Genomic DNA, 24,544 nt, shown 5'->3' on the forward strand with positions numbered 1-24,544 from the left:
TGGCTACCTGCCTCCCTAAGGGAACAAGATGTAAATCCTTTCCAGGGCTCCAGAAAGGCCATCACCCAGAGACTGAGGGTGTGACATGACTAGAAATGAGAAGCAGCAGATACGTGAGTGGGGGCTAAGTAATTCCAGGTTGAAAATCCTGAGTTCGGTGAGTTCCAAAACACATCTGGGTTCAACAGAAGCAAGAAGGACCCATTTGCAAGAGGAATAGCAAGTGGTAAGGCAGGGACCTTAGAGTTCATCGAATCTGGTGCCTATCCCTCCACTCCCATCCCCAGACTAGGTAGTGGACGTGGCCACCCACAAACACCGTCGTTCCTGGGGGCTGAGGCCAGAGAAGCCCGGGCTGGGGACAGGCAAGGCCGCCTCGTGCTCTCTGGCAACAGACAGACTGAAAGCCTGCTACTACCGCATGCATACATCATAAGCCTGCATTCATCCCCGCCTGTTCAATCAGCCAGGCTCCATTCTCTTTACCGAACACCTGCCCTGTGTGACCCTCTGCTGACGGCCCCCTGAGCGCCAGCCCAGGCACTTCCCACTAACCTAGACCCTGCTGGCAACTGGGTGTAGACCAGGACTTGGGTTCCAGGAGCCCCCTTAGTACTCTCCCACAGTCCTTCTCCCAGAGTAGCCCCCTTTCTGACAAGTGCCTCTCTGGAGCTTCCTGCCTGACCATCCTTTCCAGCTGGTTCTAGAGAACTGACGCCTGCCCCGGCTGGACCCGAGGTGGCCACAGGCAATGGGTGCAAGAGTGGAGTTGTTCAGAGCACAGGCTCTGGAACGCCAGCAGCAGCCCACCCAGGGTTGGCTTCAGTCTCCACCACTTAGTAGCCGTGTAAACTCAGGCAAGTCACATGATCGCTCTGTGCCTCAAATTCCCCATCTGTAAAATGGAGACAACAAATCATGTCCACCTGCCATTACGAAGATAAAATGCTATATTAAGTGCGCAGACGAATGCCTGGCACATAGCTAGTGCTTCACTGATGTTAAGCCCCTTGAGCTCACTGCACTGGAAAGCCTGCCCCTGCAGGGAGGCGGGGAGAGGGGAAGGCCAAAATGAGCTGACCACAGCTTTCCCCTGGCCCTGCCCCTCAACGACCCCAAACACCATCTTTCTTCCAAGAAGAATTTCCCAAATTGCCGAGGCCGGGTCTGGGCCCGTTTATAACACCGCCTCAGTTTACAGAGGTAGAAACAGACCAGGTGGGCTAAGCAGCTCATCCAAGGTCAGAGAACAATGCAGAGAAAGAGCAAAGTATGTGCAAGGTGTGGTCACTCCGCTGAGAGCCAAAGAGTACCTGTCACGAATGACAGCCATCCAGGTGTCAAGCCGCCCCTCACACTCACGTGAACTCAAACTTCTGATCCCCTCCTCTCCTGGCCACCATCCAGACACACCAGTGCATACAGTCCTGACTCAGGTTCCCAGACTTTTAGATCTGGGAAAACCCTACTCCACCAACAAATGGCTCCATTCCCAAAGCCTGTTCCCTTGGAATTCTCTCCAAGGTGACCCGCTGGCCAGACCCCATAGCCTGGGACCGTGACCATGTGTCTCAACGGCTCTGGGGGTATTCCAGGTGGGGAAAGGGCTATACTCATGCCTCAGTGAGGGGACAGTCCCTGCGCCATAAGCACCCACAGCCACGCACCCAAGTCCCAGCCCACCGCTGCCTGCTCCACGAGCCTCCGAGGCGCTCCAGCCGACCTCTGATGGACAGTCACACTTAGCGTCTAAGCCAGCGGCCCCTCCGTGGCCTTGCACTGGGAGACTGGAGAGGGTCAACTGTTTGTGCAGAGTGTCAAAGGTGTGAGTTATGTCACAAATAACCCACCACCTCTAATAAAGAGCCACCACTGGCGTTCGATTTACTTCTTTATACATATCAATTCGAGAAGGTTCAAAGCCATCATTGCAACACCACCCCCCTCCTTGTGCTCCGAGACCCCTTCTTAAAGGGGAACAGAAAGGAAGAGATGACAGCTACATACTGAGAAGTCCGCAGTGCCGGCAGCCCACATCCCTGTGTGTGGGTGACAGCCACTGTCATCCCTGGTTTATCGGTTTCTTGTCTCTCTATAGCAAAAGTTGATTCCTCTCTCATCCTGCACGTCCACAGAAGGTCAGCTGTGGCTCTGTCCCCATCATCTTCCCAGCAAGGCTCAGGCTAATGCAGCAGCCCCTGTCTGGAACATTCACATCCTCTGTCCCGTGGCAGAGGACAAAGAGACATGGGGGACCCCACACAGGCTCTAAGAGCTTCTGCTGGAGAGGGACATGGACACACATATGCACACACACACACACACACACACGGACAAAAATGTTCATTCCTCATCTTTATTGATATATAACTCACACGCCATACAATTCACCCATTTGAACTGTACAATTCAATGTCTTTTGGTATCTTCACAGGGTTGTGCAACCATCACCATAATCAGTTTGAGAACATTTTTCATCATCCCAAAAAGAAACCCCGTACCATACCCAGTCTTTTCCCGACTTATCTTAACCACAGGGGAGATTATAAATTATGAAGACATTCTTTTATGCCTATGAGAATGTGCCGTGATATAAATCTCACTTGTCACATCTAGAATAGAAGTTTTAAATGGCTGGGGCCTGCTAGGTATAAACCACGCATTCCAGCGAGCACACCTCTCTCCAGGATATCCTTGGACAGGTTCTCCATTCAGGGCCCAGTGGAAATCTATAAACCCCTGAAAATGTGTGAGAAATGGTGTGTGTGTAGTGGGGTTTTTTTCTGAAGAGAAGGAGAAATTGTATAGCTTTAACCACATTCTCCAAAAAAAAAAAAAAAAAAAAAAAAAAAGGACTGATAGGATTTCATTAGAAGCAACAGCTCGAGCACCAGGTTTGAGAAATCTCCAAGAGATAAGTTGCTTTCATTGTATATTTTCATGTGACATTTCAGCAGAGTGGTGTTATGATATGACTGAACATTTGTACTATTTGTACGTTTTATAGGATCCATGTTATAATGTCCATGCTTTGCATATTATTTGCCCGTATATCCTTTCTTTTAAACACAACTGCAATGTTTTCTGTCATACAAAGAGTCTGAGGAGCTCTGATTAGATGGGACCAAGAACGGTCAACAGGACGACATGGTGGAATGAACATCAAGCTGATGATACCAAGTACCTGAGTTCTAGTCGTGGCTCAGCTCCTGCCCATGAGCTCTTGGTCTGAATTCTTCTCTACTCTAGAAATCCATCCTCTCACCCATGGAACGATTAAGTCAGACTAGCCAACAAATAGCACTGGGCTACTCGCTATGTGACAGGCATCGCTCTGTGTGCTGGGGCTCCAGCAGAGAGCAACACAAAGTGGGGAGACAGGGTCTAAGCAATTAAACAAATAAGTGAATGAGATCATTCCAGGCAGTTCACAGTAACGAGGAAGCTGTTAAGCCACATGATGTAGTTGGGTGACAGGTGCATGAGGAGAAGCAAGCCCACGGAGGCCGGGTGGTCGGCCTTGCTAAGACAGTCCCATCAGAGAGAACGATGAGAAGAAGCCAACATGCAGAGAACAGGGTCTGATGGACCAGCAGGTAAAAACTTCCAAGGGGGGGAAATGAGTGTGGCACATTCAAGGAACTGAGAGAGGGTTCATAAGGCTGCAGCGGAGAGCAAGGAGGAAAGCGCAGGACAGGAGACAGAGAGATGGAAACCGAATCAGCCTGAGTCTAGCGGCCGCGGCAAGGGGTTTAACTTTGATTGTAAGTAACGTGGGAAGTAATTGGAGGGCTTTAAGCAGCAGAGTGACACAATCGGATTTATGTGTTTAAAATATCACTCCGACAATGGTGTTGGGAATGAAATGCAGGGGACAAAAGGTAAGAAAGCCAGACAGGAAGCTACTGCCAGAGCCAGAAGACAGGCGGGTGGCCGGGACCAAGACAGAGGAGGGGGCGAGAGACGTGGACGAATACAAAATACTGAATGAATGAATACGTGGCTTTGATTAACTGATGGAAGGATGGAGGAAGGCAGGCAAAGGGGAGAGAAGAGGCAAAAATGACTTAAAAGGTTTTGGCATGAGTGGTGTGGCGGATGGTACCACTCAGAAAAACAAGAAACACTCAAGGAAACGGGTTTGGAGAGAGGAGGTAGAATGAAATCAAGAATTTCGTTTTGGGCCAAGGTAAGTGTGACCTGCATCTTAGCCACCCAAATGGAGAAGTCAAGTAGGCAATGAAAGGAGGTGGGAGCAGAGACAGGAATATAAATTTGGGGGGTTAGCTCTAGAGCCCCTTCCAGCTTTAATTACCTATGGTTCTGTGGAATCAGAGACCAAAGAGCAGGGAAGAAGTCATTAATAACCGCAAAAAATATACGGAGTCTTTCATAAAGCACGGTCTTAAGCAATTTCTAAGCACTGTCCTAGTGAAGACTCAGGACAATCCTGTGAAGTAAGAGCTCTTACGGTCCCTTCAAATCTCATGGTGATTCAGCTGCTTGCCTAAGTAAGATGGGGAAGCTTATTACACGAAGACGCGGAGGTTTCAGGATTCGAACCCTGGCCTTTCTATCTCCAAAGCCCACGCTATTAACTATACAGTGCTCAGTGGATAAGTCCTCCACGTGGAACAGAGGAGGAAGGGCCCATGTGGAGAAGCAGTGAGGGGACAAGTCTGCCACTCACCAATCCCTTTGGGACTTGGAGGAATGTCTCAATGCCGAGGGAAGGGGCAGGCAGAAAGGCAAAGGTCTACCGATAAAATATCTACCCATTAAATATTGCATCTAACAATGCATCCCAGAATGGGGGGTGATCTCAAGGAAAAAAAGCACTGAGTGATTTACAAGAGATAATAAATCCATCTTGCCAGGCTTCCATCCCAATAACCTCCAGAGGAATGTACTGCCTTCTCAGCCGAGTCCTGCAATGGTAAGGATTCTGGCCCTTTTCTCTTTGCTACCCGCCCAGAGCTGCTGACTTTCTCTCCATGTGAACATTACACAGTTGACACAATCACGCTCAAATCAGGACATTCTCCCCCTCCTCACCCCATCACAGTCCCACACAGGTCAGCTTGGGGCTGGCTCTCGCAAGCTGAAGATTCAGGGTACGTTTGCTTACGACAGAGAGGAGTAACAATGTGGCGTGCAGAGCTCTGGGAGAAAAAGCAAGAAACAGAATGCGAGAGAAATCCCACCACAACAACTCCAAGGGATTAAATAAAAATTCTTTTGGCTTGCTGGAATCTTGCACTGCATATTCTTGAAAATGAGCGAGCCATAGGCGAATGCTAAGAATCTTTAATGATAAGGATATTCGGTTTGTAATGTAACTGTTGTTATAGGATTTGACCTGAATAGGAAAAGAAACTAAACAGAACTTTCTCAACAGAGGTCTTTGAGGATGGATGGTGCTAAATTCCCAGGGGAAATAGCGGCGCGCGCGCGCGCGCTCTCTCTCTCTCTCTCTAATAAAACTTTAAAGACTCCCACTCCTCCCCTAAGGAGTGCTTGCTGGAGAACTAGAGACAAACACATGTGGACTGTAGAACCGACTGCAGAACACTGACTTCGGAGGCACAGGGTTGAGAATCCAGGTCCGGGCTGTTCCACTCCCTGCTGTGTGAACTTGAGGGGAAGCCAGTTATGATTTCGGAGCCTCAGTGCTCCCATCTATGGAATGGGGATTGAGGAACCCTAACCTACAGTTACCAAGAGGAGTGATATTTGCAAAAATGCCAGGCACAGTCCTGGGCACATGGTAAGTTCTCAACCAACACTAGCCTTTCCTTCTTCTCCCCTGATACCAGCATTTTTTTTAAGATTTTATTTATTTATTTATTTATTTATTTATTTATTTATCTAGCTAGCTAGCTATTTATTTAGAGGGAGATGGGAGGAAAGAATCTGAAGCAGACTCCGTGCTGAGCACAGAGCCTGACGCAGGGTTGGAGCTCACGACCCTGAGATCATGACCTGAGCACCAAAATCAAGAGTCAGATGCTTCACCGACTGAGCCACCCAGGTGCCCTGACACCGGCATTTTTTATTCAATTTTCTAACCATCATAAGAAAAAAAATGTTTTAATCGTTTCAGTGGAAAACATTGCATCTTCTGGCCCATAAGGTATAGCGGGAAGATCCCTGGAAAGAGAATCCGAGGACTTCGTGGAAGTTCTCCTTCTGCTACTTACAAGTCAGAGCATCTCTGGGCCTGCCTCCTGGGCTGCCTCCCACACTCCCCCCGCCAGGAGGCAATGAGAACGGAAGGAGATGATGGATGGGAAAGCACTCTGAAAACCCTGAGGTGCTCTACAGAGGAAAGAACACACCGCCCGACATGTTAGTGCGGTTCATAGAGAGTCATCTACGTCATTCTGCTTATGGGGACCCCAGCCTGTGGAGATCCAGCCGACATGTGAGCCACACACGAGGAAACCAACCCCAGAAGGGAAGAGGTGAGCCAGCTGCAGAGGTGGGGCTGGGAAATTCGGCCAACAATCCAATTTCAGTCGTGAGGATGGGTGCACTCTCCAATCAGATGGAAAACAAAGAGTAAGCTAGTCCGCTGACCTGTTTGGGTCCTTTCTGAAACTTACATTGTCGAGAAGGGGCTTCAGAGGGTCTAGAGCAGGGGGAGTACCTGGAGAGAACAGGGACTCTCTCGGGGTTCGTTTTTAAGACACAAGAGATTGCAGGGAGGAGTATTCCAGATGGCAGAGAGGTGGATGGCGTTGCAGGACAGATCTATGACTTTTCCAGAATAAAGTCGTTGTCAGAATCGTCATCAAGCTCAACTGGTCCCCTCTCTTTGGTTCTATCATCACCACCACAAATAACAACAATAATTACTATCATTATTAGCAACTGCCATTTCTGAACGCTGACCATTTACGGGGCACTGGGCTGAGAGCTCTATGTGCCCCCAGTCACTTCATCTTCCCCACATCCCGTCCGCAAAGGGGGCACCATTTCTGTGCCCATTTTGCAGATTAGCAAATAGCGATTCCAATTATCCACTTGGAAAATCCTTATCCTTAAGAATCCTTACTCCAAAAATCTTGAGAGTCAAGGAAAGGACCTAAAGGTCAAGGATATTCCAGTCTCTCAGACAGGATCTCCTTTGCTGTATATGAATCAATATTTCCTTCTCTCACGCTCAATAAAGCACAGAGAACACTGAAGCAGTTAAGAGAAGATGGGTCAGTCACTCATAAACCTGGAAGTTGGACACAAGAACCCTCCTCCCCAGCCTTCTTCGTGACGGACAACTTTGCCTTAACATTGCTGGGTTCATTATCTGGCCGGAGGAAGAAGCGAGCCATGAGTAATGCAAGAGCAGCTTAGAAGTGGGGGACAACCGAGCCAATCAGAACAATTTGGACAACTTGACACCGGTATAGGGGGTGATGATTTCACTTCCTGCTTCTTATTCTGTGCAGAGGGGACAAGAAAAGACTTCTCAGCCATCACCCTAAAAAAAAAAAAAAGAAGAAGAAAAGAAAAGAAAAAGGAAAAAGCCACCAAGCCAGGGCTTGGCAATTAGTGTTGGAGTAAGTGATCATCTTGTGATTGCTCAGCTGGGGCCCGAAGACTCGTAACCGCATTTAGAGGACAGAAATAGAAGATGCTGCGAGAGAGCAGAGAAACCTGGCCCATTTGCCAGGAGAAAAATGTCCTGGGAAGCTGCCGGGAAATTCACTCAGTTGGGATTGGGGGGGGGGGAGGTGTCTTCATACGTGGGACAATTTCATAAATAAACCCTTGACGAAGCCAGTGCTTACACCTCGACCCCTTGACTCCTCTGTGCCCTTCAGGCTCCCCTGGAAGCCCCACAGTGCCTAGGGGAGCCCCTCGACAGGTGCTGAATTTCTCCTACCAAGCCGAGCATCCTAATGGCCCCTGATGTACAACCAGGCCCACGCTGGGGGTAGATGGATAGTAAACCGTCCTTCTTGCCAACAGCAAGTACTTTGGCAAAAGCTGGCCAATGCTTCCAGGAGAAGCCAGGGCCTGAGGTCATGGCAGGCTCGCAGCTATCAACAGATCTATTCCAACCAGACTCCTTCTGCCCTCTTAACCTTGGGAATCTTGCAAAGTCCCACCAACCTATCATGGCCACGTACCCACCGGACCCTGGATCATCCCCAAGGAGACATGGGTCGCAGCCTTTCTTCCAGGACCTCAAGGGTAAGTCAAGGGGAAAGTTCCAGAGCATTCCATTTCAGAAATACCTGTCACCCGAAATGAACCCCTGCTCCCACTTCTGTGGCCAAAAGAAATATGACGGGTCCCAAAGCCCCCTAGATTTCCCTGAGAGCTGCAGGTGGCACAATGCCTTGTAAGTCTCTAGGGCATGAGCACCAAAGCCACTGTCCTTGAGCAAAAGGACAGAGCTTCTCCCATGTGACAGCTTCTCTCCCCCAAATATGACCCTAGACCACAAACTGGCAATCCGTGTGTCCCATTCTGCCCACGGAGCTGTTTCATTTGGTCCATGGGGTTGAGGGGGTTTTTCATTGCCAAGCATTTAAAACTTGAGGGGCTTCACCAGACCTTTAGCTCTTCTTAAAAAAAAGTAAGTCTGGCAACGTGAGGCCCCACCTCCACATAGCAGCAGTCAGCCGGCTGCCCCTGTGGCAGGGGACATTTGGTCCCAGCCTCCACTGTCCCCACCTGATCGGCCATGGGCAGTTAGCTTTGTGAACTTTGTATGAGTTAGCAAGAAAAGAAAGACTTCTCAGAGGTCAGAAGCTTCTTCCCCTGGGGTATTTTACATTGAAATTCAAATCCCCAATAAAATAAACACCTGGAACATCTGGTCCAAGGCCCTCCTCTTGTCCCAGCTACACCCCCAGCTGCAGAGAACACACATCGGGAGAATCTCACCCCAGACGCTCGACCAGGAGAAGAGGGCAACTGCTAAATGAGACAACTGGAAGGGAAGTGTGAAGCTGCGACATCGGGCCCTGAGCAGGGCCCTTACAGTGTGTGCCATTTCCAGATGGAGGGAGGGAGGTTTTGCACAAAGCCAGGGTGGCCGTAAGTGCTACACGCACACGTACCAAGCACTCACTATGTGCTTGAGAAAGCACACAGAGGACAGAGGATAAGGCCAGCACCCCTGAAAAGAACCACCCCTCCCACCACAATCTTCCAGAAGCCCTTCGCTTTCTCTTCCTCCCTTTCTGCCACTTCCTAAGAGCTTCCCTCCGAGGCTCTGCCTCCAATCCAGTGGGCTGCCCTTCCATTAGCAACTGCAAAGTGCCTCAGCCAGTACAACAGTCACGTGGACAAAGGAAAGACTCACCTGCACATCATTGCTCCATTTTTTCACCCCAAATACAACAGACCCCTCCCTCCCGACCTGGTCCCTGCAGAATCTCTGCTTTCTCGGGGAAGGTGCCCAATGGATGTCTAAGATGGCCGCCATCCTGGAAGAAGAGGTGAGCAGACAGCAAGCATCCCCGGTCGGCACAGTGGGTTGCCGTTTCCCCTGACCATCTCCCCGGGCTTCCTCTCAAGCCCACCTTCTCCCCAGGACATGGCAGTCCTCCCATTGAATCCCGGAGTCTTCCGTGGAGAACAAGGCTTGGAGAGAAAGCAGCGAGCTCATGTGATTCCACCCCCACAGGTCCAACCCTGAGGAGGCCCCTCCGTCATCAGACTTGGGAGGGAGGGGGAAGGGGGGAGGGAGGGACAGACAAGAATCCCACCCGGAGCCATGTGGCCTGCAACTTGTCCCAAACGAAGCTGTGTGACCTTGGGTACAGGGGTCTCCATTCTCGGAGCCCTTGTCCACTGAACCCAGAACCTACTTAGACATGACGCTCGGTCTGGCCCAGCCTTCCCTCTTCTTCCAACCGCACCCAACACACAGAGGCACACGGAACACTTAGGGACCCAAAAATGGTCTCAGAGGTGTAGCATTCACATCCCAGATGAGTGGGATTTCTTATCTTTTACAGTCCCACAAAATTGCAAATGGAAGGCAAACAACCTTGGGCATCAGGAGGCTCTAAGCCCTGGTTTAGGCTTCTGACATGAAACTTAGAGATGCTCAAATCCCAAACCTCATTCTTAAGAGGCAAAATCGGAGGCCTGGGGCAGACAGTGACAAAGCCAGGCCTAGACCCCAGGTCGCCAGCTAGCTCCACTGCCCAGCACCCTCCCTGCCGTGTGCCCCCCCCACACCCACTCCCCGCAGCCCAGGACCCAGCTCTACTCACATATAGCGCAAGTGGGGGTTCTTGGCAAAGGCTCTGGGCTGGATGCTCCGAAGTCCTGAGTTCTTGATGGTCCTGGAGAGAGAGAAAAACAGGGTCAGCAGAGCTCATGGAGCAGAGGGACATCTGCTCTGGGCTTAGGCTGACGGGAAGTCGTGGACCTCCAGCCGCCCCTGTGAACTGAATGCAATTTCTCATCATCAGTATCACGAGGTGCCCCCAGTATCACTGGGACCCGGGTGAGGGTTTCGGATGAGCTGCCAGCTGTCATCTCCCCATCCTGACAAGGGGGTAACAACAGGTCTCCTGCTCAAGAATCTGGCCCAGCATCTACAGGGCTGTAGCCCCCTTTGCGGCCACTCCCTCCCCCACCCCAAATCCCCCACGAACACTAGCCCTGAAGTCCAAAGAAGGAGGAGGGGGCTGGGAAATTTTGCAGACTAGGGGGCCATTCGTCAACCATGGGGCTGAGATAAGATCACTAGCTGGGAGCCCTGGGTTCGGGTCCTGCCCTGAATCCCTAACTACAGGTGAGACCACACAGTCCCTGTGTCTTCTGGGCTGAGGGGAAATTTGGGAGAGTGGGGGGACGGCCTCTGAAGCCCTGGACAATCCCTAAGTGGGTGGTACCGAGTCTAGTAAAAGAGGAACGGAGGAGGACCGTGCCAAGGGCAGCCCAGGGGCCGCAGGCGCCCCGCACCCACCCACCGCCTGAGGTCCCTCCCAAGGCCTGGTGCACTCACAGCTTTTGCAGGCCGGTGTAGAGCTCCATGTCCACGGCGTTCAGCGTATGGAGACCTCGCCAGTTCTCTATGTGTCTGCAGGGGAAAGGAAAGACAGGGTTCAGGTCAGCCGGGGTCCACAGGAAAGGTGCTGTCTTTAGAACCAGAGAGATCTGGGTTCGAATCCTGAATCTCCCACCAGGGCGAGCCAGGCCCTCTGCCAAATGGCCAAGTGTCCTGAGCCTCGGTTTCTCCCTCCCAGAGGGGGTTTGCACGGCATCTGCCTGGTGGGATCGTCATGCGACCCAGAGCGCCTGGCCCACGGACAGCATTTAATGTCCCCTCTCGGCTCCAGAAAGCTCCCCTTTTTAAAGACTTGAAACCCAGCTTCCCCACTGGTCTTCATGCCTTAGCTTCCTTCCAGTCACATTTGTTCTCCTTTTTTGGGTTTTCCTAAGGACAGCTCATTTTCTCAGCTGTCCAGGAAGACAACACAAATGATGTGGTTTTAAAAGGGGGGAGGGGGAAGGTAGTTTGCCGGTGGGCATGGTTTTTGAGTGCAAAGGCTCAGAAGGAGCACACGCCCACTTCGGGGTCCCCCGGGGTCCAGACACTGACCGCCCCGTTTGGGTGACCACAGCCCAACCCACCTGCAGTTCAAGAACACAGAGAGCTTGATCGGGCAGAACCGAGTCGGGAAAGGAGGAGGCAGGCTGGGGACCAGGGAGGCACCACGTGTCACAGAAGGAAGGTGAGACCAAAGAGCCCAGCTCCAGCTTCACCTCGGGGACCTAAACCCAGTGGCTCTGAGCGAGAGCTCTGACCTCTCCGGGCCTCTTGTGTCTTCATTCGCAAAGGGAGAGGTTTTCGCTAGGTCAGCAGCCTCTCTCCGTCCTCGTCACAAAGATCTCCGTTTAGAGCTTTCTCCCAAGACACCTCCTGTTTAAGGAGGCTTGGGTAGAGCAGACACACTATACATTTATTAAGTAATAATTAATTCATCTTCTCGGATTTATTAATTGAGGATATAAATCACCATTCACCAGAGCTTTTTATCAACAGATACAAACCAGCACTAACTCCCCCAGTGGATGAGATCCAGCCACGTAAAGGAACTCAAAAGTTCTATAAGCAAAGGAGCCTGGCTTGTCATAGGTTTGATCACTGTTCTTTTTTCTTCTTCTTCTTCTTCTTCCTCTTCTTCTTCTTCTTCTTCTTCTTCTTCTTCTTCTCCTTCTCCTTCTTCTCCTTCTTCTTCTTTTTTTGCATATTGACAAAATGCCAGAGACAAACATCCTCCATTATAGCTCTTGGGGTCCCCAGGTTGAGAACCATCCAGCTGCTGATTTGTTAAGGCCCTTTTCCAACTCTAGAGTTGTGTGAGAAATTACCACTCGTACGTATCTCTCTCCCAAGGAGCTCCAAGGGGCCTCAGGAGAAGACCCTCTGATACCCACCCTGCCCTCCTGGGATCCAACACGCCCATCAGCGTCCCCGACGTCAAAGTACCCTCTTCACTCAGCCTGCAACACAGATATCCGAGGCACTTGGAGGCCAGAAAAGTGGCAGCCGCCTTCCCCAGACAGCTCCTCCTTGGCCTCACCACACCCGTGGCTCTTCCATCTGCCACCAAGTGGAGCCAGAGCCAGGAAGGCCGCAGGGCGGCGGTGGCTGGGGCCCCTGGAAGCATTTCAAAGCCGCACGGTGACAAGGTATGCGGAGAGCCCGTTTTGTACCACATTCTCTCGGGGCCCCTGCTGAGTAGCCAGACACACTGGCATCTGCTGGGGACAGGGACCAGGTGGCCAGGTCGGGACCGAATTCCAACTCCAAATTCTTCTCCCTGGAAGCCTCACAGCCCCGGGGCCATTCGCTTGGCCCAACCCTGCCAGGGCAGGGACCCTGGCTCCATGTCAGGTGAAAAGGAATACCAGAAGGAGGAAAATGACCTGTGCCAGTGCCCCCTAGGTGTATTCACGGGGCCATCGGTCCAGGTAAACTACCACGTGGGTCATGCTATTCCTACAGACGACCGTTCATTCACAGGAGCCCAGCCACAGACTATGATCTGCTCCAGACAAGCAGCTGTCAATCAGATGTTTAAATAAATGAAATCACTTTTCTTCGCCGCCCCCCATAAGAAGCCCGTAAATGTGTTTTTATTTATGGCTGAGTTGCCAATCATCGGAGCATTCTATCAGTTTACCCTTCTTAGCCCTCGTGTCCTGATGGCCACACGCTGGCCCGTCCCCGACGTAGGCTCACACGGATGATACGGGGGGGCAATGAATGAACTCTTTGGTGCAAAAGGCTCCCTGGTCAAGAGACTCTGGCCCCTGCCTCCTCTGTTGGGTCTGAGCCTCCCCGTCTGGGGGAAGAGCCTTTTCACAGCCACGGTGTCATGGTGAAGAGCCTGGGCTCTCGAGCCGGGTCGACGAGCTACAGCCTGTGGGCCAAATCCAGTCTGCCACCTGTCTTTGTACAGCCTGAGGGCTAAGAATAGTTTGTACATTTAAAAAAAAAAAATCAAAAGCAGAATCCTATTTTGTGACATGCGAAAAGTATATGAAATTCAAATTTCAGTGTTCATCTCCATTCACTTACTGCGGTCTGTGGCTGCTTTTGCTCTACAAAGATGGAGCTGAGCTGAGGAAGCGTGGCAGAGACCCGCCTTTTCTGGAAGAAGCTCGCCGACTGCCCCCCTGCCTCAAGCCAGGCTGCTAGGATGCATATCCTGGCCCTGTCACTACCTCTGGCCAGGTGTGACCCCGTCCAAGGAACTTCACCTGTCTGTGCCTCGGTTTCCTCATCTGTCAAATGGGGTAATAAAATACCCCCAGCGTGAGAATGACGTGAGAATTGAAAGGCCACATTAAAAAGCCCGAATGAACAGCAGCTCAGGACACATAGTAAGTCCTCAGGGAGTAAGAGCCGGGATGGTTATTTTTAACCCTGTGCTTTGCAGAAACTGAGCAGTCTTTTCTCGGTTTTCAAGCTAAAAATGGCATCATGGTTCTGCTGGAAGTTGTCATTTCTCAGCAATCATTGATAAAAACTCCATGTGGCGGAAGCGTGGAGGGCCAGTAAATCTGTCATTCATGACCTCCAGGAAAACTGCTCAAGCAGAAATTAGGAACAGGTTCAGGGAAGGCACAGTGGCAGCTCAGAGCAGCTTCCGAGGCGAAGGTGCAGCCTGACATTTGTGGATGACAGTGGCGGGGCACCTGCCAAGTCCGCTGGTGACTCACCGCTCGGTACCAGCCCCGGGGGGTCTGCTGCGGGAGCTCTGCGGGCCGCCGTGTGCTACAGGTGTAAGTGGAGAAGGCAGGCTCTCAAAATACAGCAAATAGGATAAATCTGACAGTAGGTTTGGTTTGCTCTTGTTCGAGGTAAACAGTAGTGACCTTGGCCCCGAGTACATGGCTTCTTTTATTGGGCTTTTCTGGGTGTCCAGGCTGTCCTCCCTGAGCACTAAACTTTGTCACTTGAAAAACACAATCGATAATCTATTTTTTAAAGGAAGGTTCAGCACTTGAACCCCGTGTGGGGCAGTCGCTGGTCACCCCATTCCAGGACCGCAGGCTGTGCCAGGCATCCCCGCAGAAGTGTCTCAGGAACCCGCCTCACCGTGGGAGAGAAAGAGCTCAGAGCCATGCAGGGAAGGCGGGTCGGTGGGGCTATGAGATTCTGCGCTCGTCCACTCAGGTACGGAGATCTGCAGCCTTGTTCTCAGTCTGTGTGCTTTGCTCAGGAACAGTGAGGGGGGGCAGAGAGGAGGCTTCCATCCTGAGTAAAGCACCCCCACTTGAGTCACCTCTTATACAGGGGCACTCAGCAGGAGGCCATCCTGCCCCCCAAGGACAGTGGGAAATGTCTGCAGGCATTTTCGTTGGTCACGATGGGGAGGAAGGGAATGATGCCAGCATCTAGTAGGCAGAGCCAGGGGTGATCCTAAATGGTCCACAGATGCCCAGGAGACCCCACGACAAAGAATTATTGGCCCAGAATGTCCATAGCTGGGAAGCCCTACCTCATCTAATGAGGCTTGTGCCTTAAGATCACCATTGAAGACTGTGTTCCATGGCTTGAAACAGCAACCGTTCTAAAAATGACTGTTTTGGGGGCACCTGGGTGGCTCAGTTGGTTAAGCATCTCCCTTCCGCTCAGGTCATGATCTCCGGGTCCTCAGATGGAGTCCCTAATCAGGCTCCCTGCTCAGCGGGGAGTCTGCTTCTCCCTCTCCCCTGCCCCTGTTCATGCATACTTTCTCTCTCAAATAAATAAATAAAATCTTTTTTTAAAAAAATTCCTCTAGGTCCCTGGGTCCAGGTGAGAGGAAAAAATCAAAATCTATGGCTCCCCGAGCCCCCACAAGTCAAGGGCATTCCTTGAGAGGAAATGAGGGGCTCTTTGGTGCACTGGACCACGGCCCGATCCAGGTTACACATCCCAGGAGCAATAATGGTCTCCTCTCACCCAGCTCTGGCTGGAACCCACAACAAGGGTCTTTCCCTCTCGTTGAGAGTTCTTCCACATGGCTTAGCCCTGCACGGCAATGGGAAATGCTCCATCCAGAGAGTCAACTCCGTGCCCCATCCCTCCCCTCCGGCCACAGCCCTTCCTTGACACCCCAGAATCACAACTCTTCACCAAGAGCGAACATGCAACACTTTTCCAGAGAGAAGGGAGGAAGGGAGGCTTAATTCATGACAATGCTGAACAACCAAACCAGAGCCGGGCTTCAGGCTACAGCTCAGAAAACCTCACGAGGTCTAGATGAGCCTCTGTGGTCAAAGAACGCACTGCTGTCAGGTGGACTGGGGTGTGCCAGAGCCGAGGGACTGTGCATATGCCCAGCCCCTTCAGGAGTAGGAGAAAAACCACCAGAAATGAAGCCACCCCAATGACAGGACCCAGTTCTGAAATCACAGATAGCTGCTTCCCCACCCATTCTGAGGATGAGCTAGGGCACAAGTGAAATATTAATTAAAACATCCAGGGAAAAGATAAAAATCCTTTGTACGAGAATAAATTCGACTGTGCTTTTGTACCATCACTTTCTTCCTCCTTCTGTTTGGCTGGAGCCAATATGGAAATGAATTGGCAATCTCTAAGCATATAAAAATGAGATGGTACAGACTGTGTGGTCCATATTTTAATTAAAAACATGTCATGTGGATATGTTTAAGAGTTGTTTATAACTCCAATATTTAAGTCCTATACATAGAAAACTCTAGAACACTGAGACATCCACCCCCTTCCATCACTAGGGGACTGAAGCTGATGGGGAGGCCCATGAGAAGAAGGGCAAGACAGGTGTCTCCCTTCACCCAACAGAACGTTCCTCGTCACTAGGACATCCGGTAAGACAAGGGGTTGGTTGGTGGGACCAGCGAGCCTCCTTCCTTCTGTTACACACGGCTGGCCATGTTTGCAACCTTTTCTCTCTCCTCCTTTGCTGTAAGATCACTGTTATTTTCACTGTGACTTCTCACTGCTATTAACGAGCTGTTCTTCATAACCAAATTTTCCGGACAACTAAATTTAAATGCAAAACCTTTGCATGTTCAACTTCCTTGCTAGCTGTTTCTTTTTCCTCCTAAAATGCATTACACACCTCCTTGCCTTTTTAAGCAAAGTAGACAGAACATGACTTACAGATTTTGATGATCTTGGATCATTATGACCAAGCTAACTAGCCTGATGAGCTCTGTATCACCCAGTGACACCCTCACAGCCTCCCAGAGTAGGCAGTTTGTGTCCCTGCCCAAATGCCCCTACCCGGACGTGATTCCTAAATTCTAATGGTTATTGTGTCCGTTTTCAGCAGCTTCGTGGCTCTTCCTTTGCCATCAGGCTGTGGGCCATCACCCCCCAGGGCCTTTCCTCCCTTGCAAAGCGCTGCGACCCGTCTGCTCGGCAGTCCCTCCGAGCACAGAGGCTAAGCATGGGTGCCCTGTGGGCAGCCTGACCAGGGGCAGAAACCCAGCTCTGGCCCTTGGAGGCTGGATGCCCCTGGGTCAGTTACTCTCGAGGCTCTCTGGTCCTCAGCATCCTTATAGTAAATCCAGTCAGTGTGACGATTAGATGAGGTAGTGTCTTAGTCCTCAATTCAGTGCTGATGCATAGAACCGGAGTGAGAAATAGCGGATTCCATGCCTACTGCTGGAATCGTGGAAGCAAAGTAAATAGAATCTGAATAAAGATCTAAGAGAACACAGACACACACACACACAGAGGTAGGTATTCGTCCTTGTCGTCTTTGTTTCTAATCCTTTCTGGATAATTAAGGTCGAGAGGTAAGTGAAGTATTCTTGGAGGTGTAGTCATAATTCACATTTTCCTGATGGCACCTAAGCGTATGCCACTAACGCTACGATCCGTATATCCATTCTTGGAGGTGCGTCCTGGCAGGAGGCAGCTGAAACGGGCACTTCTCAGATGTTTTTGCATATGGGTATTTCCCTCCTCCAACACAGAACATTAAGAGCTTCGGCTAAAGGCTGTGCACAGATCCCCCCCACCCCAGACACTTCCCCATCAGACTCAAGGCTCCTATCCCCTTCTCCCCTGAACCCCGATTCTGGGATGCAGGCCTGAACTGAAGTATGGAGCTGAGTACCCGGGGAAACTAGCCTAGAATTCCATTTCTCAGCAAATCAGCATCGGAGCGCACGCACGCGTGAGCGCGAGTCAGCACGCACACACGCACACACATATACGAGTGTGCCGTGCATTTGACTTCGAAGCCTTGTAGGGCAATAAGGAAATTGATTTGTTATCCAGGCATATTATGTCTAGTGATCCAGACAGAAGCATTAGCTTTCAATTATCTGATATGTTTAGCATTATAAACAAACCGTCTGGAGCAACAGCTCTATGGAGCTGAGGCACCAAGGGGGCTGGGGAAGAGCCGCATCGGATCACACCAGCCAAGTCACCGGGCTCTCTCTCCCTTGACAGCTGTCAGGGGGGATCCAAGATGCCTGGGGAGCTGGACCTGAGAGCCTGGGGAGCCTACTTGGGCTAGCAACCCCAGCATGCCAGCACATTAACACCCAGCTCTACAAGCAGCTGCATGCCAAGGACCACGGTGAACGAGCCCCACATCTGGGACCCCCGGGGACAGCAGAAAGGAACATTCACATCGTGCAGTGAACAGATGGGAAACGACAGCATCTGTGTCGGCTTCCTGATCAATTCGAAAGCTCGTGCCAGGAACAGGGAACGTTTGTGCACACACCTGTGCTCCTCGGGTGCTGAGATGCTCCGTCCGCTGACAAAAGATCAAGGGCACACCCCCTCTGCTACCCCGCTAAGCAAAAGCCTGACCCCCAGGAGTGAGGTTCCCTCTGGGACTCGGCCAGTTCACTGGGGAGTCCGGGCTGTCCTGCTTGGCCACACCCGCCACCACCGCCTGGGACCAGAGTGGCCAGCCCCTGACCGGTCTAATGGCTGCCCTGCGTTTGCACCACTGCCGGCTGGGCAGGCAGGTGGGCACGGGCTGGCGACCCCAGCATGCCCACACATCGGCACCCGAGCAGTGGCCACCTCTAACCTGCGAACCCTGCCTCCTCCCTGGGCCCCCTACGGTCACGCTTCCCCCTCAAGAGTCTCCACACCTGCCCACACACATTCTCCCCTGCTGAAAACCCTCCACCTGCTTCCCGGGGCCCTTACAACGAAATTGGGACGCGTTGCCAGGGCCCACAAGGTCCTGCATAGGCCGGCCGCTGGCTGCTCCTACGGCCCCTTTTCTTAACAGCTGCTTGTTTTCTGGGCCCCCGCCACACTCTCCTGCCTGTCTTCAAACACGCAGACTTACTGCCAACCAGAACTTCCATGAAACAAAGGTCCTGCCTCCTTTTAAGCCCTCAAGGCTCCCTGCAAAGGTCACCTTCTCAGAGACGCCTGCTCTGACCCCTATGTGAGGACACCTCCCCCTCTTCCCCTCCAGCTGCTCTCTGGCACAAGCCCCTGTTCGTGTCCTTCACAGCCCTTAATAACTATCTGTAATTGTCTTATATGATTATTTGATTATGTGTCTGTCGTCAGCATCTATATGCGAGAACTACGACGCATGAGAACAGAGATCATATCTGTCTTACTCACCACTCGCTCACCTCCAGAATCACAAAGAAGAGCAGGTTCCCCAGGATAAGTACATACTTGGGAAGCCACCCAGGTTGGTGCTAGGCGGCCACCTCCAGACCCCACCTCACACCCAAGGCTTCCATGCTCCGTGTGGCACAGTCCTCACTCTGGCCTCCTGGAGCAGCCCAGAGGCCTGGTCACACTGAACAGGCACCTCGAACCTGATCTCTGAGGAGGGATGTGGCCCAGGGCACACCATTCAACATCCCAATCAGGGATGGGCGTCCTAGGGAATCACTGCGGGGCTCACAAATGGTGATCCCAGAGGTCTGGGGAGGCCCATGGACTAGATCTCAGGTCTGCTGCTCACGCTCAGCGTCAGGAGTGGGGAAGTGGGCAGGTCCCCCCTCTCGCCAAACAGAGAAGGAGATGAGATGGGCGTTTTCTGGCACCTGGGTTCATCTTCTCCATCTTTCCCTTGCCCACAGGACTATGGCTTTCAGCAGATCAGGCTTCGGAGGGCACAGACCTCCAGTGCCAAGCAAATGCTCACTGACATCCGAGCGAATGAATGAATGAACGCATGCATTAGGGAACCCTCAAAGTGATCAAAGGCAGAACATACGCACCCAGCACTCCCCACAGGGACCCTCCCCTGCCCTCAACCCTTCTCACCTTCTCAAGGACTCGTTCATCTTTTTTCTCCCTCTCTTGTCTGGACCCTCACCTTCTCTCTACTAAATTTTCCCATCAGCATACAACATGTTCTAAAGGAAAAGTCCCCTTCACGCCATGTCCTCCTCCAGCGATTAACCCACATGGCCACATCTCTTTGCGGCAAATGTTTTCAGAGTACGTCTCCTCCCACAGGCCGGACTTCCTTCCTCACTTCCTCTGCATTCTCCAACCCAGTTAGTCTTCCGTCCTGGCTGCTCTGCGGACACTGCCCTGCTGAGGTCGCCAGTGACCCCCATGCTGGCAAACTCAGGAGACTCTGCCCCGCCACCCCGTTACCCTGCCTCTTGAGGGCATCTTACCTGGTTAACCACTCGTTCCTTCTTGAAACATTCTCTTTACGGATTCCTGAACTTTGAACTTTACTCTCTCCTGGGTTTCTTTCTACTCTGAGGGCTGCTCCCTCTAAGTCTCCTCTGCAGGGTCCGTATTCTTTGTCTGATCCCTAAATGTCAGTGTCTCCCAGGTCCTTCCCTGGGGCCCCCCTTCTCCCAGCCAAGCTGTGGTGATCTCGCCCATGTGCTGGCTCTGAACATCACCTATGCGCTGCGAGCATCCAAAAGTGTGTCTCCGGTCAGACCTGCCCGCTGAGCTCCAGGCTCTTCCCCAATAGATCAGTAGTTCCAACACCAGCCCTTGGCTTTCCTCCCACTTGGGCCTCTCCATTCCAATAAATGGCACCGGGGTCACCCGGGCATCGATGCCAAACTTCATCACTGAGTGCTCCCTCCCCTCCCAAGATAGCCACACCTGAGCTATCCACCTCCACGAGAGATATCAGCTCTGTCCCCTTCCCACAACCTCACCTGGGCCCAGGCCATCACTGCCTCTCCCAAAGGCCACTGCCTCTAAGACGGCACCACGGCTGCTCCTCTGGCCTGACTGAAAACCGGTCCTCCACTCAGAAGCCTGAGTGAACATTTATAACATAAATCTGATCACGTCCCGCTCCCCCCACTGCACCCAGCCTCCAGAACAAGCCTGCAGGGGCTCCTCCCACACTTGGCATGAACTCCAGCCTCCACCACAGCCAGCAAGGTCCCACATGTCTCACTCAGGCATCTCCTTCTCAGCTCAAACGAACTGACCCTGTTCACTTGGCTTTCGTCTCACCGGCCTCCTTTCCGTTCTCCAAAACTCCAAGCTCTCCCCCCTCCTCTCAGGGCCCTCGCACTTGGTTTTGCCCTTAAAAGCACTTGGATTCTCCTTAAATGTCATCTCCTCAGAGAGGCCTTTCCTGACCAACCTAGCCAAAGTCATTCTCTATAACCTTCCTCTACAACTGTTCTCAAAAGCCAGGGGCGGATTCTGCACCCCAGAGGCCATGACTGGGGACTTTTTTGATTGTCACGACTAGGAAGTTCTAGTGGGTAGAGGCCAAGGATGTTACTAAAAATCCTACGACACAGGACAGCCCCCTCGAAACAAAGAATGATCTGGCCCAAAACGACAACAGTGCCAAGGTTGAGAAATGCCGTTCCAGGAACTTCCTTTAGACCACCTGGCAAAATCTATAATTTTCTCACGTATGTGTTAACTTGTTTATCGCGTCTCTTTACTAACAAAATGCCAGCCCTGTGAGGGTAGGAAACCTGTGTATCTTGTTCACTCCTGTAACCACAACACTCGGCCCAGTTCCTGTACATAGTAGAAAATTCGAATGAATGAATGAATGAATGAATGAATGAATGAATGAATGAAGAACGTGAGGACCTTGCAGCACGTCGTAAAAACCCTCTGGTCGCTGAGGTCTTCACGGGACCCGCATTTTCTCCAACCATTTGAAGAGACTAAGGTATAAAGAAGTAAGCTGTGCGCATGGGCTTGGGGGCATAGGGATTGGGGGGGTCAGAACGCCATGGCCCCTAGGAGACACTCTCCTCTTGTCTGCAGATGAGAGTCAAACCGCATTGATCATAAAGCCCCCAATCCTGCCTAGACAACTAACTCAGCTTTACAACAGGAGAGAAAGAAGAGGTCTTTGATGTACCATAGAAAGAGCCCGAGGCAGGGAGAGACACATTGACTTTGACCCTTTCTCCCCAATGGGCCTTGGAGGAGAAAGTCTGAGCAAGAAGGAGAGTGCGGTCCAGGCCAGAGCAGCTGGCTTGAAAGTAATCCAATAGTGCAAGCTCTACGCCGAAAATCAGCGGGCCCCAGGGGTCCTGAGAGTGCTGCCCTTCGGGTGGCCAATTTCCTTAGGAAAATATGAAATGGCCAGGCCACCCTTTACTGAATTATAAAGCACTTATCACTTCTTTAATAACTACCCACATGGAGGACTTAATTCACTCAATATGGAAGTTATAAAGGCGAATTGCTAAGAGCTTTAAGCTCAAGTGTAGTGCATAAAGACTTAGGAGGGCAATGTTTTCCCCTATTAAAGGGGCAGATTTCCTCACTGCAACTCTGCTTCAGAGTTAACGCAGAAAAGTTGCTCCAAGGCCCGGGGCATCTGCATCATTGGAGGGTAATTCCAGGTCCCTGGGACAGAAAGGAGTCCTTGACTTTGCGGGAATAATTCTCTCCGGAACTGGAGGGTGTCAGAGCGATTCGTCAAGGTAACCATCAGAAAGACAAGATCGCATGGGCGGTGCCTCGCACTCCATGCACTGCCCCGGAATGTGAGCAAGGCCCGGAGAGGAAGAGAGGAGGCAGGGAATGGAGGAGGAAGGGTGGGCTGGGCTGGGCCTGGAAGAGGCCAGGGGAGCAGGAAGCTGCAGGAAGGGAGGAGACACCTCTAAAGAGATCGGCGCTGCAAGAAACGCTGGCTTACAAGCGAGCCCAACAAGGAAGGCATTAACAGCATTAGCCCTTGTAATCTGGAAGCAGACCAGCCCTGGAGATCCTTAGGGTTCCAGAAGTTTCCATTTAGGGGGCTGGAGAGATGGTCTCCCTCACTCGGCGAAGGAAATTCAGCTTTTTCTCTTGTTAATGTTTCTCTTTCTGCTTCGGCTTCGTGAGCAGTTTCCTTCCCTCCGGCCATAAGCCGTCTGTTCTCCCCATATCCTCCCTCTTTGGAAGGCATCTCCCTATTCACATGACTTCAATTACTGCCTAATTAGAGATTATTTCCAGTTCAGCTCTACCCCTGATGCCCAACCTCTCCCCTCTTCTGTTGTTCCACCCATTCCCCTGGACTCCCCAAGAGCAAGCATGGACAGAACAGCTCATTCTCACCTCCTGGATTCTCCCAAACTATCTTTGCTGAGCCCTCCTGACTTGAAACATCACCGCAGAGCTGGTGAGCGCATTTCAAATCATGGAAAACACCAGCAGGTTGGCAACGGCTCACGCAGTTCGCTGGGTTTAGAAGGAATCTGTGGGTGAGCGGGAAAGAGCTGTGATTGATTAGTGATGTCTGCCATGGGCACAGTACAGACAGAGGCGATGTGAGTGCCATCTATTAACCACATCTATCCAAGAAGTGGTTTGACATCTCTCTCTTGCTCTCGCTCTTCCTTAGATTCAAGACCTGCCAATCCCTCCTCCAAGATATCCCTAGTAACGAACTTGCCCCCACTCAACCCTCTCTGAGAGAACCTCGTGCCCAGAACGACATGACCCACCTCTCACCAAACCTTTCGGTTTCCAGCCTGTGAGCTCTACCCTGTTCGGCGCTCTCCGTTCTCAACGATGACTTTGGACATGTCCTTCACAGCCTTAAGGCTAACATCGTCCAATGGCTAATAGATGCCTAGCACGCCAAACGAAAACTTCCTCAAGGAAGGCTTCACGCTGTGGAAAAGCCTGTCACTGAGGGGAAGGGGTTAAGTAAAGAGCCACAGACACTTTGAGGACAGAAGCCACTTTTCCTCTACCCCGAGTCCAGCCCATCACACCACTGAAATGCCTCCCTAAGGCCATAATCCAGACCGAAGCAGAGAGGAAGGGGACCTGTACTGGGACCTGTCTGAGTGGTTTTGGGGACTCTCACTCCCTTCATCCCTACCCCCCCACCCCATCCCACTGTCATGGAAGACAAAACGCCAAACTGTGTCAGGGAGGTGTGCTCTCATCAACAGAGAAGCCAGCCTGTCAAGCCCCAGTTTCTTCATCTATAAACTAGAGATAGTGATGCTGGTTTCATGGAAGCATCACAAAGATGAACTGAAACACAGTTTGCAGAAGATCTAGCACATTGTCTGGAATACCCTAGAGCTTAGCGCATGTTGATTTCCCCTCCAAAAACAAAAGCAGTGTGACATGTAAGAAATACATGTATTTGGTCTCTGCTCTCATTTCCTAGCGTGCAGCTCCTAAAACCCTTGGACTTTCCAAGGTGGCAAGTGTCTTTCTGTCTGCTAATAAGATGACTAGTGTTTAGGGGCTCCTGAGTAGCCTCAGGCTAGAGGCTAGGAGCCAGGGGAACCAATCTTATAATCACAGGGTTGGAAGCATCAGCTCCATCCTACTGGAGGCTGACTTCCTCACCAATGGCCAGGATTTAACCAATTACACTCACATAAAGAAGCCTCCATACAAATCCCAAACAACAGGGTTCAGAGAACTTCCAGTTGGTGAACACATGGAGGCACGGCGGGGGGAGTGCACCCCGAAAGGGCATGGGAGCCCTTCCCCCATACCTCACCCCATGCCTCTCTTCCACCTCGCTGCTCCTGACTTGTCTTCTTTTATAACAAACTGGTAATCTAGCAAGAATCCCATTTTCCTGAGTTCTGGGAGCTGTTCTAGCAAATCGCTGAACCCAAGGAGGGGGTCCCAGGAACCTTCGACCTATAGTTGGTCAGAAGCCCAGGT

At 51.5% G+C, this 24,544-nt stretch overlaps 1 protein-coding gene across 3 annotated transcripts in view; it reads right to left on the reverse strand.

The window, feature by feature from the left end:
• Positions 1-24,544, reverse strand: part of NTRK3 (neurotrophic receptor tyrosine kinase 3) — a 384,278-nt gene that overhangs the window by 297,933 nt on the left and 61,801 nt on the right. For all 3 annotated transcript variants that reach the window (XM_026510431.4, XM_057303718.1, XM_026510432.4), the window contains exons 2-3: positions 10,976-11,050; positions 10,236-10,307 (exon numbers count right to left, since the gene is read on the reverse strand). In XM_026510431.4, the coding sequence (XP_026366216.1) occupies positions 10,236-10,307; positions 10,976-11,050 (147 nt within the window). The remainder of the gene's footprint in view (positions 1-10,235; positions 10,308-10,975; positions 11,051-24,544) is intronic.

The sequence above is a fragment of the Ursus arctos genome, unplaced genomic scaffold (genome assembly GCF_023065955.2).
Source record: "Ursus arctos isolate Adak ecotype North America unplaced genomic scaffold, UrsArc2.0 scaffold_28, whole genome shotgun sequence".
In the NCBI taxonomy this organism is placed as follows: domain Eukaryota; kingdom Metazoa; phylum Chordata; class Mammalia; order Carnivora; family Ursidae; genus Ursus; species Ursus arctos.